The sequence below is a fragment of the Chenopodium album genome, chromosome 25 (assembly GCF_948465745.1).
Source record: "Chenopodium album chromosome 25, dcCheAlbu1.1, whole genome shotgun sequence".
In the NCBI taxonomy this organism is placed as follows: domain Eukaryota; kingdom Viridiplantae; phylum Streptophyta; class Magnoliopsida; order Caryophyllales; family Amaranthaceae; genus Chenopodium; species Chenopodium album.
The window spans coordinates 9,876,856-9,893,176 of NC_137858.1; the positions used below are offsets into that span (position 1 = coordinate 9,876,856).

Sequence of the window (16,321 nt, forward strand, 5' to 3'; positions counted from 1 at the left end):
AAAGGGTATTATTTGTGAGCATATAATATTTCTTTGTTGCGAGAAATAAGAACCGGAGGTAGTATATTGACTATGATTTGTAAAAGCTTACATCAAGGGTATCACTGGGTTGTGTCTCGTGCTCACAGTAAAATATGATCCACATCAAATGCCGGCGCAGGCATCCAACATTAACATGCAATACTTCCTACTTCTATATTCTTATTTGTTTGTCTAATTTTTCATAAACGGATGTCTCATAAACATTGCTACAAACTATATATGGATATGGGGACTACAACTTTATTTTCAGACAATCACTTTAAGTTCCACCATTTTCTCTCTTATCAACGTCATTAAATCAAAAATTTAAAAACAAAAAAAATAAGTATGGGACAAAAAATTAGGGATAGAGGGAGTACTATTCGAGTAAGTCCCTTTTCCATATTTTGGAGTTGCTCTTATACAATAAGTTAAAAAAAAAAAAATGAATCTTGTAAATAAAAACTTATAAAACTTAATTATTTATAAAAAGAAGTATATCTATGAAAACAATGCCTAATACAATAGACTAGTACATGTGCAATTGCATTTGTTAATAACTATTGTATTACTTCATAATAAATAAAAATTTCATTTATTGAAATTAATCTAATAAGACTCCGCATTAATATTTCCTACTTTTTACATACATATACGAATTGAACTATTTCCTCCACCCACAATTATGTGCAACAAAAGAGTATTACTCCATACATACGATGGTGAAAGACTCAAAGCATAGGTAGCAGAAGTACAACTGATGTCCCCTAAATTAGTAAAGCCACTATAACTCAGATTAGATACAACAATAATACAGCATCAGTGAATTAAACCCAAGATTAGTTAAATAAAGCTGAGAGCCCTAAAAACGGAACTCTCAAAGACCCACCTCAAATTCCGTAACATTGGCGCTTTTTCTTTCTCTCTCCTCAAATTCTCTTCTTCCTCACCTTCAACCTGCCACTCTTCTTTCAACCAACTTTAACTCAATTTTATTAATTTCACTATAAAACAAAAATATTGGTTAGTTCATACTTTCAATTGCATGTTTGTTTCTCTTAATTTGTATTATTTTCATTGAAATTTATATATTTTTTTATTCTGTTTATTTTTGTGAATTCCTAATTTTTTTTTTAATTTTAATTTGTTTGCATGCTTCAGGTTGTTCATCCTCACTGTTGATTACTCTAAATATTTCATTTTTTTTAGGTTGGATTGAATTAATTAGCTCGGAATTGATTTGGGAGTTAGTTAATATTGCAAAATTAATCTGGGTATTGAAGCAATTAAAGAATATGGTTTTGGGGGTTTAGGGTTAGGGTTAGGGTTTTAGAGAATAGGGTAATGGTGGTGGGGGTGGTGGTGGTTGAGGAGGCGAGGTGATGGAAAACGCGGAGTTGGAAGAACCAGAGAAGAAAAGACCTCATTTGAGCAGTGATTCTTCCCCAATGGCTCGCAACTCTAATCTCTCCCCTGATAACAAATCGGTACGCTTTCGCGCTATATCTCTTTGCCTCAATTTGATATGATCATTTGCTTACTTAATTGATAACATTCTATTTGCCTCAATTTGATATATGCTGTTTTGAATTGTTGATAAATTGGATATGAAAGTAGGGTTTAGGTTTGAATTGATTATAAGCTTATAACTGGTTTAATCATTACTTCCCACGTGTTGCCGGAGAAGAGGGTTTCTGTAATTGGCCTAATTTGCGTATATTGTGTTATAATCCAGTGATGTATTGTAGCTCAGTAAGTGTAAATTTTGGTTTGTTGCTGTCAGAATATGTTGGCATTGTGAAATTTGAGTACTGACTACTGATAATAGCTTGAGTTTACGACTTGAATTCAGTGTTGGTGTGTTTGATGCTTGGGTTACTATTGTTTGCTCATGATAAATTGAATTTGGTGTTTAAAACATATTGTGAACCAATCCCAGTGGTTTAAGGTTGGATATTGAACTTGGTGGCGTGACTATGGAGTGTGTTGCTAAGACTGGAGGAAGTCTTTTGTTATCTGAATTTTCCTGTATATTCATTCTCCGGCTTCTTCAGTGATGTTCAAGCTTTGGTATTTGTAGACGCAGACCTAAGGTGTGGGGATATTTTTGTATTATATGTAAATACTACTTTGTTTTGAATGGTCGTTACGGGATTAATACATTCCTTAGCTGGAAGAATTTAAACTTTTGATTTCCTTCTGTGCCCATTTTGTGGGTTGGGATTCCGTTTAACCAACCTGTTGTAATTTGTAACTGTACTTTACTGTTAAGTCATATTGAATAGTCTTTCCCTTGACCTCCTCTTTAAAATTTCTTTCTGCAGTTTGATTTTAATCATTTTTCATTTTGCATGGAATTTAGAATCATTCCTTTTCTCTATGTATGCCCATTGCCATTAGTCCACTTATAGATTGTCCAACCTTTTTCCTCCCCAGTATTCGAATGCAGTTTTTTTAAAAAATGCTAGATACTTGCGGGCGTGAGGCTAACAGATAAACAATATAATGCTATCGACTTTATGGTGCCCACGATCTCAAGTTGTCTGTAGCTACTAGGAACATGTACTTATTTGTAGGGGGTGAGCATAAAAGGGTACCTTGTTAAAATTTTTGGAACCTGAATGAGAAAAAATGGCGGCTAGAACCGGTTCCTGGAAAATGAGAACCAGGTTCCAGTTCAGGGTAACTTTTTTTTTTATTATTTTTTTTATTTTTTTTTATTTTTTTTTAAATACATAATAATTTTTTGCAAAATTATATTTAAAAAACTGTATGGTCATAAATTTATAACATTAACAACTTGCAAATACAACAAACCAAAAGTAGTTGTGAAAAATCAAGCATATTTCTGTGGGTGAAAAATCGCGCAGAGAAGAAGGCTAGTTAAGAGCTCTATGTTTGTTACAGGTTGATGCAGCTGTCCTCCAATACCAGAATCAAAAGCTTGTACAACAATTGGATGCACAGAAACATGAGCTACACGATCTTGAAGTCAAAATCCAAGAATTAAAAGAAAGGCAATCCTCTTACGATGATATGCTAACAACTATCAAGCAACTATGGAACCAGGTTAATTCCTAAAAATGATCTGTACTTACTTTCTTGGCTTCATATTTCTGTTCTTATTCTGTTTGTTAATGAGATACCATGTCTTTGTGATGTAGTTGATTGATGATGTAGTTTTTCTCGGGGTTAGAGCTGGAGGAAGCCTAAATGTCTTGCAAACTTTAGATTCTGAAGACTATTCTCAAGGTCTTATGTGTGACTTATTGACTTGATTTACCTCTTAGGTTCTTCTGTTTTCTTACAGCTAAGAAATTCTTTGCTTCTACTCTAGATTGACTTGATGTACCTCTTAGGTTCAAACACTTCGTGTCCTGCGGAGCATGTATTACTCTGTAGGCTTCTAAATGTTGATTCAGTCAAGGTCAATGGAGGAGAGGATCATGTTAAAACTGTTGAAGAAATTTTTTCCCAACACTATTCCTCTATTTTGGATTTACTGAGATTTTTTGAAAACTTTGTTGAGGATCAGAAGAAAAAGACCTTCAGTATTGGCCAGGAATTGCATGAAGACCCTTCTACAGAAGGTCCTGGAGGTCAGTTTTGGATAACTTATAAGTTATAACTATTTTTAAAGTACCTTTATTGGGATTTCTTATAGAAAGTATCCTCTAGTCCTATACATTTTTCTGGTTGAGCATCATCATATGCTTATTGGCATTTGTGGTTGTTGCAGATGCCATAACTAAATTGAATAAAATTGAAGATCTGATGACCGAGGAGGCTAGTAGCCTTCGTGTGGTCATTGATGGTCTTCATCTAAAGCACTCACAATATGCTGATAGGATCCAGAGCTATATACAGAACAAGTCAGTGGATGAAACTGAAATCAAACATATTGCTGGTCAGTTGTATTCTTCTCTTCAATTCTGGCCTTTTTAAATGGCCTGTAATACCGAACTAGATTTTATCTGTACTATTATGGGTTTTAGTGTTGTCAATACATATGATGTTCTATATGACACTGTTGTTCTTACACATACCACCTTTTTCCCTTTCTCAATGTTAAAAAGGTGAACTTGAAGAGAGCATGGCTGAGCTTGAAGAAAGCAGAAGAAAGCTTGTAAATCTGAGAATGCAGAAGAATTTAGCATCTGGGACTTACAGCCCAGTCACTGGGGTTATGAATGGAAATTTATCTTCATTGAAGTTGCCTGATAAGTCAATGGGCCTGCGGGAGCTGAAACACTCAATTGAAGAAGCTGAGGTACTTAGCTTTTATGTGCATCCCTATTACTACAGAAAAAATGGGACAAATCATGTGGCCTATTTTGAAGTTATGACAAACTTTCAGTCCCTTTATTTACGTAAATGCAGATATTGGCTGCTGATCGTCTTGCTGAGCTTGAGGATGCACGTGAAGACAATTCGATCCTGTCAAAACAATTAGAAGAAATTGAGGTCTGTTGCATGACAATTGAATTAATTGATGTTTTATAATCATAATTAACTGGTCCATAGCATTGGCAGGAGCCTTTTTATAGGCACTGTATGTGATGATATGGTATGGAGTCTATAGATTAGCTTGGGCACACTTGCTACTTTGTTTTCTAATCTTGAATTGGCAATATTGTCATTGCAGAAAGAAATGAAGGATGATAAATACGTGTGCAGTTCTCGATTGTACACTTTGGTAAATGATCAGCTCCACCATTGGAAAGCTGAAGTCACACGATATAAAACATTGACTGATTCTCTGCAGGTGATGACTGCTATTTTTTAGCCTGGTTTCCTGTGTACTTTTTTTTCCTCTAAAAAGGCTTGCTTCAGTCCGATAGGTCATACCTTATCAGAAGAGAGAAGGAACTAGAGTTAAAGAAAGAATCAGCTGACAGTGCAAAAGCTTCTATTGACAAGGCTGAGACAAGAGTTGAGGAATTAGAGCTAAAGTTCCAGAATTCTATTATTGAGAAGAATGAACTTGAGGCTAAAATGGAAGAAGCTGTTCAAGATTCAGGTGACTTATTGTTTATAGTTAATACAATCATTAATGTACATCTTTGTAATTGATTAGTCTTTAATACTTGAAACTTTCAGCAGGAAGAACAGACATTAAATCTGAGTTCAATGTAATGGCCTCTGCTCTGTCCAAAGAAATGGGTATGGTAGAGGCTCAATTGAATCGATGGAAAGATATTGCTCAGGAAGCCTTGTCCTTGCGCGGGGAAGCAGAAACACAGAAGGCATTGTTAAATAGAAAGGTATTGTGTAAAACTGTTGTGCTGTACTTGATTTCTAGTTAAATTTAACTATTTGAAGTAATATCTAAATATCTTGGCATATCATGTCATTTCTTGGCAAATCATGATACAGTATATTTAGATGATGTAGAAAATTGGTGCATGTTGAGTTTTCAGATGTACTGTCAGCAACGGGTTTTAACTTGGCGCTTAAAAAACTTAATAGAAATAGTAAATATACTGTAGGGGACCAAATTTTTGTCAAGGTTACATAAGTAAAAAATTCCAATGGATCTATATAGTAATTGGATGTCATTTATGTACGTGTTTATTTCCTTTTTATCTTTTTCAAGTGACAAGTTTCTTGACATTTTTTTCCTAATATGTTCACAATCTTTTATTTGCTGGTAGACTAGTGAAGTGAAGGCCTTGGGAGATAAATGTGGTCAGCAGATGTCAGAAATCAAATCCCTCAAAGAGTTGGTGAGATGTCTTCCTCCCAATCGAGTCTTAAATCAACTTTTTTTTTCTTCATCTTTTCAGTCAAATGAGTAATTATGTTTGAAACTCTCTGATAGTGTTGGTATACTAATCATGAGTCATGACGCCTCAGTATTTGAGGGGCCTTTTCTGTTAACTTACAAGTATAATAACATTGCAGATGGAGAAGCTGCAAAAAGAAAAGTTGGAACTGCAAATTTTCGTAGATATGCTTGGTCAGGGAAGTTATGACAATAGGTATGTTGATGAGGTCTTCCTAACTTCTGACATGTTATCCAATTACACGTTTGATGGATCAATTAGTAAGCCTTATACATGATTCGGTGGCACTTCCAAAACATGGGGTTTGTTCAATTTGAAGTGAATATTGATATAACTGATATTTACTCGGGTATGAAATGGACTTTACAAAGACGAATAAGATTTCTTACTTGTTTGGTGATTAGGTCAGCTGATATTTTCGAATGCTCTAATGTATTTTGAGTTTTTTTACCTAGAAAACCCATGATACAACTTTTTAGTACAATAGTATGATATTTGGCTTCCAATATATCTTGATTTCTTCTTTAAGGAAGCGTTTGGTATGAGAATGAGGGTGGGATTGGGGATAACTATATTTAGGCAGGAAATCATTAAAATTCGTCCCATCGCTTGTTTTGGTAGTGATTTGAAAAGATTTGGAATACTTTACAAGACTACCCATAAATTGTAACTGATACAATTAGCCTTCTTTTTCATTCATGGCATGTGGGACATTTTACCCCTTTATTAATTCCCTTCCTTTAATTCCTGCCCCTGGATACTATTTTGATGGGAAGTGAGGGCTTCTATTCCCCTTTAAAATCCCACTCCCTTCCCCAGTCCCCTAAGGTATTATTTTCATTGTAACTATGGATTTATATTCCTAATCCCACCCCTAATCTCAAATCATGCTATGAAATTTTATGTTAAGAGGATTTTTTATGGATGGAATTTTCTATAGAAGTGATCAATGTTTCTTATCCTATGAAGTGTATTACATTGGCTATTCTTTTGGTGTATGCCGCACTCCAATGTAGGTTTACAATAACGAAGAAAATTTAGACTTTACTTCTTAAAATTCCTAGCTGCTGCTAGTTAATGTGACCAAATGACAAGCTTAGCCCACTGTGTCACCAATGTTGTCCCATTGGAGTACAACTAAGCTAAGGCCCATTCCTGCCTTAGCCCCTAAATCTATGTTACATGAACTCTTAATTTACCATAAGTACTTGTGTCGAACCTTGAACCCTCGACTCTCGGACATGGGTAGGACACTTGGACACATGGAAAAAAAACTCGGTCGCGGTCGCGTTTGCGGTAACGGTCGCGTTGTCGCGGAAACGGCTTGTAACGGTTAAATAGAACGGATCGCGGATTTCGCGGTGTGAATTTTTTTTAAAAAAACACATAAGTAGAACTTTAGCTTGTTTACTAATTATTTATACCATATTATGCTAAAGCTATGACAATTACACGTAGTATTAATTTTTTTCTTGAAGCACTTATTTATTTGGTTTTGATTTCTTACTAATTTGGGTTTTTTTTTAAAAAAAGAAAAAGGGTAAAGATGACTACTTAATAAGTAAGTTAGTAACTTACCAGTTACCACAAAGGATAAGTAAAAGGGGTAAAAAAGTGATGGGACACAACTGTTAAAATAAAAAGGATTTAAAAAAAAGAACCAGTAAAAGGGGGAAAAGGGAGACAGCTGTAAAGCATCATGTGACTTTTATTACTTTCAGTTTCTTTTTGTACTTCCTTCTTCAACCTCCCGTCAAAAAAAAAAATTCTGACTTCTCCATAGCCATGGCAACACTGGTTCACAGAGAATTCCGAGCATCTCAGCATGCCCAAAACAATTACTCGCGAATGTAACGGTTACAGAACGGCGTTCTACCGTTACGTAACGGCCAACTCGGCGATTTGGGTGTGAATTTCAATTCGGCGTTATATAACGGCCTTTTTCGGATCGGCAACTTTGAAACCCGTTACAAAGCGGCCGTTATACAACGGAACGGCCGAGTTTTTTTTCCATGCTTGGACATTCCATTTTAGACTAAAATCATGGTTTTTATTTTTTTTTATTTTTTTATGTATCTCAAAAACAGATAAAGTTATACAACCTATAGAAAATTAGTGGGAAACCGAGATACAATCTGGCCCCCAAATAGGAATACTCTAAGTACGTAGATTCTAAAATATGCTTTTTTGTTTTGTTGGCAGTATGTTGCCTTTGCGCTCGCAACATATTTTTCTTAGTCGGTTAGCGGGGCCTATCTAAGACTTCCATTATTTGCAATTTATTACTTCCTCCGTTTCTTTATAGTTGCAACACACACTTTATTAAGTATTTAAGAGAAGTGGACCTCACATGTTATAATACACTTAAAATGGGGTTAAAAGCTTGTTACTTTGTTAGAAGTATAATCAAGTGGGCCATGTGCTTTAGTTAAAGGTAATAGTACAATTTTCACCATAAAAACCTTCCTTTTATGGTGTGTTGCAACTATTGTGATATTTCCATTATAGGGAAGTGTAAACAGAGGAAGTACATCATTATTTAAGATATTGTTTTCTAGAAAAATCAAGAATATATTCTTGTGTTTAGTTTCCCTCAAGTTTATACCTTGAGGTTGTTTCACATTTGACTGACTATTTGGCTGAGTGATATATATCTAGATCCGTTTGATTCTAAAATTAACATTGCTACCTCTGTCTGTTTAGCGGTTGGCTATGAACGGATTAGCTTATTTCCTAAAATTGAAAGTGCATGTATTATATTGCTCATATGGAACATGCGTTGTCAATTTCAATTTTGGTCAAGGCTCAGGGAATCCTAGTGTCTTGATTGCAATCAATTTGCTGATATGATTGATTTCTTATCACGAAGATGCATATTTTGGCTGCTCTTCATGTTAATTACCTTTCTCTGTTTTCTTATATTTTGAGCTGCATTGGATGTTTCATACATGCTCTATGTATCTAATGAAGATTTTTTACTCTGAATTTCAGGGATCTTATGGAAATCCAAGAATCTGAACGAAGAGCTTGTGCACAAGCTGAGGTGTTGAAACATGCTCTTGATGAGCATAATCTGGAGCTAAGGATAAAAGCTGCTAATGAAGCTGAGGCTGCTTGCCAGTTGCGTTTCTCTGTTGCTGAAGCTGAAATTGCTGATTTAAGAGCCAAACTGGATAGTACTGAAAGGTTTGAACTTCGTGTTTTTTTTTTTTTTTTTTTTTTTTTTTTTTTTTTTTTTTGTGTGTGTGTGTGTGTGTGTGTGTGTGTGTAGTTGATGTGGGGGAAAGAAGACCAAAAACCAATTATTTGATTAGTCTTTTTAGTTATTGGGCTTGGCTTGTTACCGGTTAAAATGTCACTTGGTATATTTTATGGTTTAAATAGCATCATTGTATTGTGGGCTCGTCGAAGTTATATTATATGGGCTTATGGGTATATATGGATTCATGTTAGGGTTTTAGTTATTGTGTTTATGTATTTAGTTATTAAATTGAGTTTTCCCTTTGCGGAATTTATCGGGTTTAAGGATTGAAACACAAACCTTTAATCTTATTTCAAGAGTGATTAAGATTATTGGTTGAATACCTTGAGGGGACTCAAGAACCAAATTGACCAATACATTCTTTTAGGAGTGATTTGGGTCTATTGTCTATCGGTTACGTTTATTAGGTTAAGATTCATATTGTTTGACTAAGATCCATATCACTCGCCCACTTCCTTGGCTCCCACTTGCTTGCAACACCTCGGACTTATTCATGCTACACTCCGCAACATTAAACCATTTAAGGCAATCCATTCTTACCCATTACAGTTGTTGGGATCTGGGTTAAGGCAATCCATTCTTACCCATGACAGTTGTTGGGATCTGGGTTAAGGCAATCCATTCTTACCCAGAAGGCCATAACAGTTGTTGGGATCTGGGTTAAGGCAATCCATTCTTACCCATAACAGTTGTTGGGATCTGGGTTAAGGCATTAGACAAGAGGAGAGTCGACTAGTGTACAAGCTAAGTGAGGTTACTCAGTGGGAAACTTCCAACATTGTGTATATTTGTCTCTGTTTAGTATTGAAGTATTACTGCAGAAGTATACTAGTTGGTTGAAAATTGTTGTGTAATAGGCAAGGTGGCTATACGTTTTTGTAGAAAATTGCTGTGTAAGAGGCAAGGTGACTATAATGAGCCTTTGATGAGAAATGAACCCTGCCCAGATGGAATCTACCTTCTTTCTTCCTGATTTCTGGTTGAATTGAGAGGTAGATACTAACCATATTGCAGCATACCCTAGTGCCTCTATTTTGTCTTGTATGATGGATCAATGTATATAAAAATCAGTAGTATGCAGCATTACCCCTGATTGCAAGTTTGCAATTTGTCTTTCTGGAATTCTATTGGAAAGGTAAAAGCTGGCCTCTTAAAGGTTTGAAGCAGAAAGCTACTTATATGAAATTTGGCATGTTCTCGAGGCTGATAAACAGTAGACATTCTTAAAAGTCATAGAGTACATCTTTGTTGGCTTTGAAAGTTACAAATCACTTTTCTTTCTGCAGAGAAGTTTGTGAACTGACAGAAGCAATTAAAATAAAGGACGCAGAGGCGGAAGCTTATATATCTGAAATTGAGGTTTTTATCTCATTCTACCTTGTTCCTCAAAGATTTTGGCATTCAAAGTGTTCCTCTTTTTTTTATTGGTTTTATTACTGATTTTATTTTATTTTTTTTCGATTTTTATATTGCAGACGATTGGTCAAGCATATGAAGATATGCAGACACAAAATCAACATCTCTTGTTGCAGATGACTGAGAGGGATGATTACAATATTAAGGTGTAATGCTAGTCACATGTGCTTAATTTGGTCTCTTTTATTATATATATATATATTTCTTTTAATGTGCTAACTAATTTACTGTTGTGCTGTGTATTTAGCTGGTGTCTGAAAGTGTGAAGACAAAGCAGGCTGTGAATACACTTCTCACAGAAAAACAAGCCCTGGCTAAGCAATTTCAATCAGTTAATGCATCATTGGAATCTCTTAGAGCAAGAATTTCTAGGAGTGAGGAGCAGGTATGTTTCCATATTTGATCTTGTGCTAAAATTTTGCAGTTATTTGTAATGCCAAGGTGACGACTTAACTCTTTGCAGATGAAGGCTATTATGTCAGAAGCCTTGAATCATTGTCAGGAAGACAGGCACCTCATTGTTAGCCTAGAGAGAGCGAAATGGGAATTATCAGATGTAGAAAAGGAATTAAAATGGGTTAAATCTGCTATTGCTTCTTCCGAGAAGGAATATGAACAGGTTCAACGGAAGACTGCTGATATTCAAAAGGAGTTGGGCAGTGAAAGGTAATATCTTTGTTATCTTACCCTGCTATTAGACATCTATTTTCATATCCGAATATTTATTATTCCTGTTACCTGAAAAAGATGTGATGTAACAGGAAAGTCATGTGAGCTTGTTCCAAGTATTATAACTTTTTGCTTGATAGTTGTCTGTCTTTACCCACCTTGGCACTTTGGCAGGCACTCCATGTTTTGTAAGTCCATTGTTCATAACTAGGTACTGGAATCGACCAGGCTTGGAAAATTCATTAAATATCACGAAACATGTCCAAAATTGGACTGGGCTGGAATAACTCTGATCCCCCAGTCTACCAAAATTAATACCTCTGGTCTTCTGGTACATAAAGTTTTTTTTCCAGGAATGTCCTGATTGAATGAATAGTTTAAAATTACGAACATTCAAATAGTAGATTATGAACATATAGATTATATATTTTCAATAATTATGAAAATTTAGTTCATATATCACTGCTAACATATTGTTGTACAAATTGTGTACATATAATTCTTTTATTACTTAGGCTGTAATAAATGAACATATAGATTAATAAATGAAAATAGAAAATATATTCCTTAACTTAGAACCTATTTACACATTTGGGGCCACGACATGCATTGTGGTCCCAGGTGCAGGATATAGTTATTGCAACTGGTGCTGGTCTGATACACAGGTTCAGTTTGTGCACTTCCCCTGATTGTAGTTATTGTCATTCTCCTGCTTATGATTGTATATGGATTTATAAGAAAACGAGTGTTGCTTATGGGAAACCAGGAATGACAAAAGGAAGCTTGAGGAGGAGCTCAGAGAGTGGAAGGACAGAGTTGTGGAGATGACCGCTGAAACAGGGGAGGCTGCAATCCAGAGACTTCAGGAGGAAATAAAAGATTGCAAGTCTATTCTCAAATGCAGTGTTTGCTTTGACCGACCAAAAGAGGTAGGTTACTTATCATTTACGCTATTCTTGAGGTTGAAGTCGTTGCCTATCATCATAATTTGCTAGATATTGCGATTATTTCCCATTCGTTTCCTACTAGTCCTCTGGTTCAATATACTTATGAAGCAAGGAATTGTTTCATATAGGTTGTGATTGTGAAGTGCTACCATCTATTCTGCAATCAGTGTATACAAAGAAATTTGGAAATTCGCCACAGGAAATGCCCTGGCTGTGGTACCGCATTTGGGCAAAATGATGTTCGGTTTGTAAAAATATGAAATAAACCTACTCCTTTAGCCTCAATTAGTATTTTGGGTTTGCAGAAAACCCAATGCTTTGTATGATAAAGTTGCACCACACCATTGTAATTGGCAGCCTAAGTGGTTATGCCCCCTCGTAAATAGCAATTAGTGTAGTGAGCTCCTCTTATAAACTATAGTAGCGGTGCTTATCTGTAGTGTACTATAGGTGACTTTTTAACTCATGCCCTTAATTGTGCACGCTGATGTGAATTCGCATTAGTTCATTTTTTTTTTTTTTTTTTTTTTTTTTTTTTTTTTTTTTTTTTTTGTTGTTGAGAACTAATAAGAGTAGCAATATTCTTGTAGCCTGCTTGAGTGCTTGACTCATGACAGCCTATTCTTTTTCTTGGCTGATTTTTGGGGGTTCTTATTGTAAACATTTTTTATTTAATGAATGATTGATGATGTATATGGATTAGAATAAGCTGAAAATGTGTGTTGCCAATTTGAAATTGTCTTTCTACATTCAATGTGAGTATGTAAAATGATTTGGGTGTGTTAATAGACTATTTGTTGCATATGGTTTACATTGTCAACACCTGAGTGAGGAAGATGTATACGGAGTAAGCAGATAAGCCCAACACTTGTCGGATTTCTGAAAAACACATGTATACGGAGTATGTTGATAGTAATGTCTAGTTATCGTGTGCTCCATAGTCCATACGTGATAAGAGAAGTGTTTCATCTAAAAAATAGAGCGAAGTATGTTGTCAAGTGCAATCACATTATGCAAAGTTACCCTTTATTCTTTTTTGTTTTTGATTTCCTTTTTTACATCCTGCACACGGTGTTTGGTACTTTGGTGTATGGCCCTTGGTGTCCATACGTATTCTTGGACTTGTATAATGAGCCCTTTCAGGCCTAAAGAGACTTCAAATGTGCTTAGAATTGGGTGTCCCTATTTTGGGTCAATTAAGATAATGATGTGCCAATTTTCTAAGGCGAGGCCCGTAAATAAATGTTTGTAGTCTTGAAGTGTCATTTGGAGTAGTAATTGTTTTTAGTTTGAAAGTGTCTAAAATATCTTAGTTTCTAGGCTAGGGGCTAAGGGACTATAAATAGGCGTTAAGGATAATTTGTATACATTATTTGAGTAAGTTTCAATAAACACTAGTGTTTATCCAAAAAAAATAAAAAACATTGGTCCTTTCTAACTCAATCTTCTTCCTACCCTTCATGCCAATGAATGTGCGTGCATACTATTTAACTTGACATGTTTGTGCGTCTAATTTTATATTCTATCAAAATAAACGTATATAAAAAATAAATATACTAGAGTTGATAAAAAAAAACAAGGTGTAAGGTATAGTAATGACGGATTTGCAATGATGGAATGATAAATTGTTTGAGAGGGAGAAGATAAGGATAAGAGAGATTTATAATAAGAGATGGATAAAAATTAAAAGTGGATATATGCCTTGGAGTAATTGTTATAAAATTGACCCAAATCCAATTCCAAACAAGTAATTTGAGTCAAATTTTGAATTGCAAATAAAGTCACTGATCAATAAAAATTTTCGGTTTGATTATTATTCCTAATTTTATCATTTATTGATAAAAACAATTAATCTATTAATAAATTAGTTATTTTTATACTTAAACAATAAATTCATCATAAAAATACACAAATCATTAATACAAAATATTGATTTTTTTTCCGATGTGTATTAAAAGGAAACGGAAAGTAAATAAACCAACTATACCAGAATAATGCTTTAGCATCTTATGTTCAAGTATCGAATGCTTTGCTCCGAGGGTTAAACCAACCCTATCAGATTCGGCGGGACAATGATGGGACGTATGAACTCGTTTGCATTCGTCGGAATCCAGGTGGTCATGGTGGGGATGAGGAACCGGAGGAGGAGAATCTAGAGGGTGGTCACGGTGGGGATGAGGAACCGGAGGGGGAGAATCTGGAGGGTGGTCTGGTGGAGGTGAATATGGAGGGTGATTTATGGAGGAGAATCGAGAGAATGGTCATTTATATATGTTCTATAATTGTTCAAACTTTTTTTACTTTGAATACTTATGCTAATAATTTATTTTTATTTTTCGTATCATATTTTCAAAGCTACACTCTCATTTTTCACATAATCACAACCACGTTTTCTTATTTAACAAAAATTATAAATAAATAATACAAATAACAATGAATTATTCAAATTAAACTCATCTCTTAAAACTTCACGTGACAATAGATGTTCAAACTAATGTAAAACGAAGGGTTTATTTTTATGGGCACATAATGTACACATGCGCTAACTGGACTATAATCATGTATGACTGTGTGAGTTACAGTACTTTGCAATTGCACCATTCCAACACTACAAATTCCTTTAAATTTCAATCACAAGTGCAAGCACAAATATGTATGAATATACACAACTAATATCAAAGATATATTAACAGGAAAATAACTTAGGTTTGATACAATTTCATTTAAAATGCATGTGAGCTTGTTAATTATTCTTTGCTTAATTGGTTTGGTAAAATTTTATTAGAAGCTGCCATTCCTGACATTATAAAGTTCAAACTGAATTAATTGATTGTTAAAGAGACTCTCAAGCAACAGGTTTGTTGCCACGTGACTATCCACGTTACATTTTGGTTATTAATTTAATTATTTTTTTTAGAATGAGGAGCATTTTAACGTGCCCATTATCATCATAGATTCATAATCATATCATCATAATAATCCCACTAAATTAATTGTCTTTTGATTATTGGCCTTTAGGTCTACGCCACGTGTCTTGTTCTATATTGTTTTTACTGTTAAACTAGTGTTTAGCCCGGGCGTTGCCCCGGGTCGATACGTTAAAAATTAATATATTATATTTTATTTAGATAAAACTTTACTTTTAATATTTTGTTGTACATAATAGTGTTAAATATTTTTATTTTAGATTTATTCTAAAAAAATTTTGACATGTAAAAGTACAAATAGAAACACTCTCATGGTTTCCATTAAATATATTTAAGAAGAATGAGTTAACCATATAATTAGATAGCAAAGTTGTTATGACTTCTTATTTATTTTTCAATGGACTCAAGTTCGATTCTTGACAAAAACACTTTTTTCAAATAACACATGGCATTCGCATTTCTAATTTGGGTGATGTGGCATGCTCTTGGTGGATGAGAGGGGTGACACGTGGCGTGTATCCTTGATTAGGAACGCCTTTTAATATATAGTATAGATTTGAAGCTTTAATTCCATTTTAATCAAATGTAATGTTTAAGTTTGACAAGTAATTCATGGTGTGGCAATTTATAGTTTTAGCTAATGATTAAGGCCTTAGGGGTTAGGCTCACACAAATTACATGGAAAGTTGTACAGTAGACCTTGCAGTAGCTGAGAAGCATCGTATATTTGTATGTATTTATAAATTTTAATTATTTCTTATTACAAAATTAGGTCATGGTCTTCTCGTTTCTAATTTCCCCTGTATATTGCTATAAATTTGGATATTGTTTAGTTGACAAAATCCGGCTTCTAAAATAGGAGTATCTAACAACAGAATAGTATTTGAGCATGGACTATGTCCTTGATTGTCAATATATAATACATTTGATTCATAATTTAATATTTTTTTTAATATTTTTATAATATTGCCATATGCTACATTTAAATCTTTTGTTTGCGTGATGTAGAGTTTCATGTGACATGTAAACTTGTGTTATAGCATGAGTTTATGTTAAAATCTTGTTTAGACTATTAATATTTATATTTTATATATTTATTTATTTTATTTATTTTTGATTTTTTTTATGTAAGTTGATGACATAAAATAAGAATCATTGCCGATGTAGAGTATCACATGACACATAGTCTCAAATATGCTTTTTAATGCTATATATAGATATATATAGACCATACTTCAAACATAATGAAGAAATACTTTATCTAATCATATTGTGGGTATCAGGGTATGTTGA

The 16,321-nt window shown here is 34.3% G+C and overlaps 1 protein-coding gene across 3 annotated transcripts; it reads left to right on the forward strand.

Moving 5' to 3' along the window:
- The first annotated feature begins 903 nt into the window (after window positions 1–903).
- Window positions 904–12,659, forward strand: LOC145613278 (E3 ubiquitin-protein ligase BRE1-like 2). Of its 3 annotated transcripts, none has more exons than XM_081668352.1 (20): window positions 904–1,044; window positions 1,183–1,508; window positions 2,929–3,090; window positions 3,186–3,273; window positions 3,381–3,620; window positions 3,761–3,928; window positions 4,098–4,291; window positions 4,402–4,485; window positions 4,667–4,786; window positions 4,855–5,041; window positions 5,122–5,285; window positions 5,676–5,747; window positions 5,926–6,002; window positions 8,799–8,993; window positions 10,356–10,428; window positions 10,545–10,631; window positions 10,733–10,870; window positions 10,949–11,151; window positions 11,921–12,083; window positions 12,230–12,659. In XM_081668352.1, exons 2-20 carry the CDS (start codon window positions 1,404–1,406, stop codon window positions 12,359–12,361), a joined length of 2,652 nt encoding a protein of 883 aa, XP_081524478.1. In that variant the 5' UTR covers window positions 904–1,044; window positions 1,183–1,403; the 3' UTR covers window positions 12,362–12,659. The 3 variants fall into 3 exon arrangements, with proteins under 3 accessions (XP_081524478.1, XP_081524480.1, XP_081524479.1); XM_081668354.1 differs by having other exon boundaries at window positions 5,125–5,285; XM_081668353.1 differs by having other exon boundaries at window positions 912–1,044; window positions 1,231–1,508.
- The last annotated feature ends 3,662 nt before the right edge of the window (window positions 12,660–16,321 follow it).

What these genes read in the sequence shown, in the direction of transcription:
- LOC145613278 (XM_081668352.1), top strand. Translation starts at nt 1,404, where the DNA reads ATGGAAAACGCGGAGTTGGAAGAACCAGAGAAGAAAAGACCTCATTTG. An exon ending in TTCTACAGAAGGTCCTGGAG is followed by an intron (nt 3,621 to 3,760) that starts GTCAGTTTTGGA and finishes TGGTTGTTGCAG; the next exon opens with ATGCCATAACTAAATTGAAT. An exon ending in AAACTGGATAGTACTGAAAG is followed by an intron (nt 8,994 to 10,355) that starts GTTTGAACTTCG and finishes TTCTTTCTGCAG; the next exon opens with AGAAGTTTGTGAACTGACAG.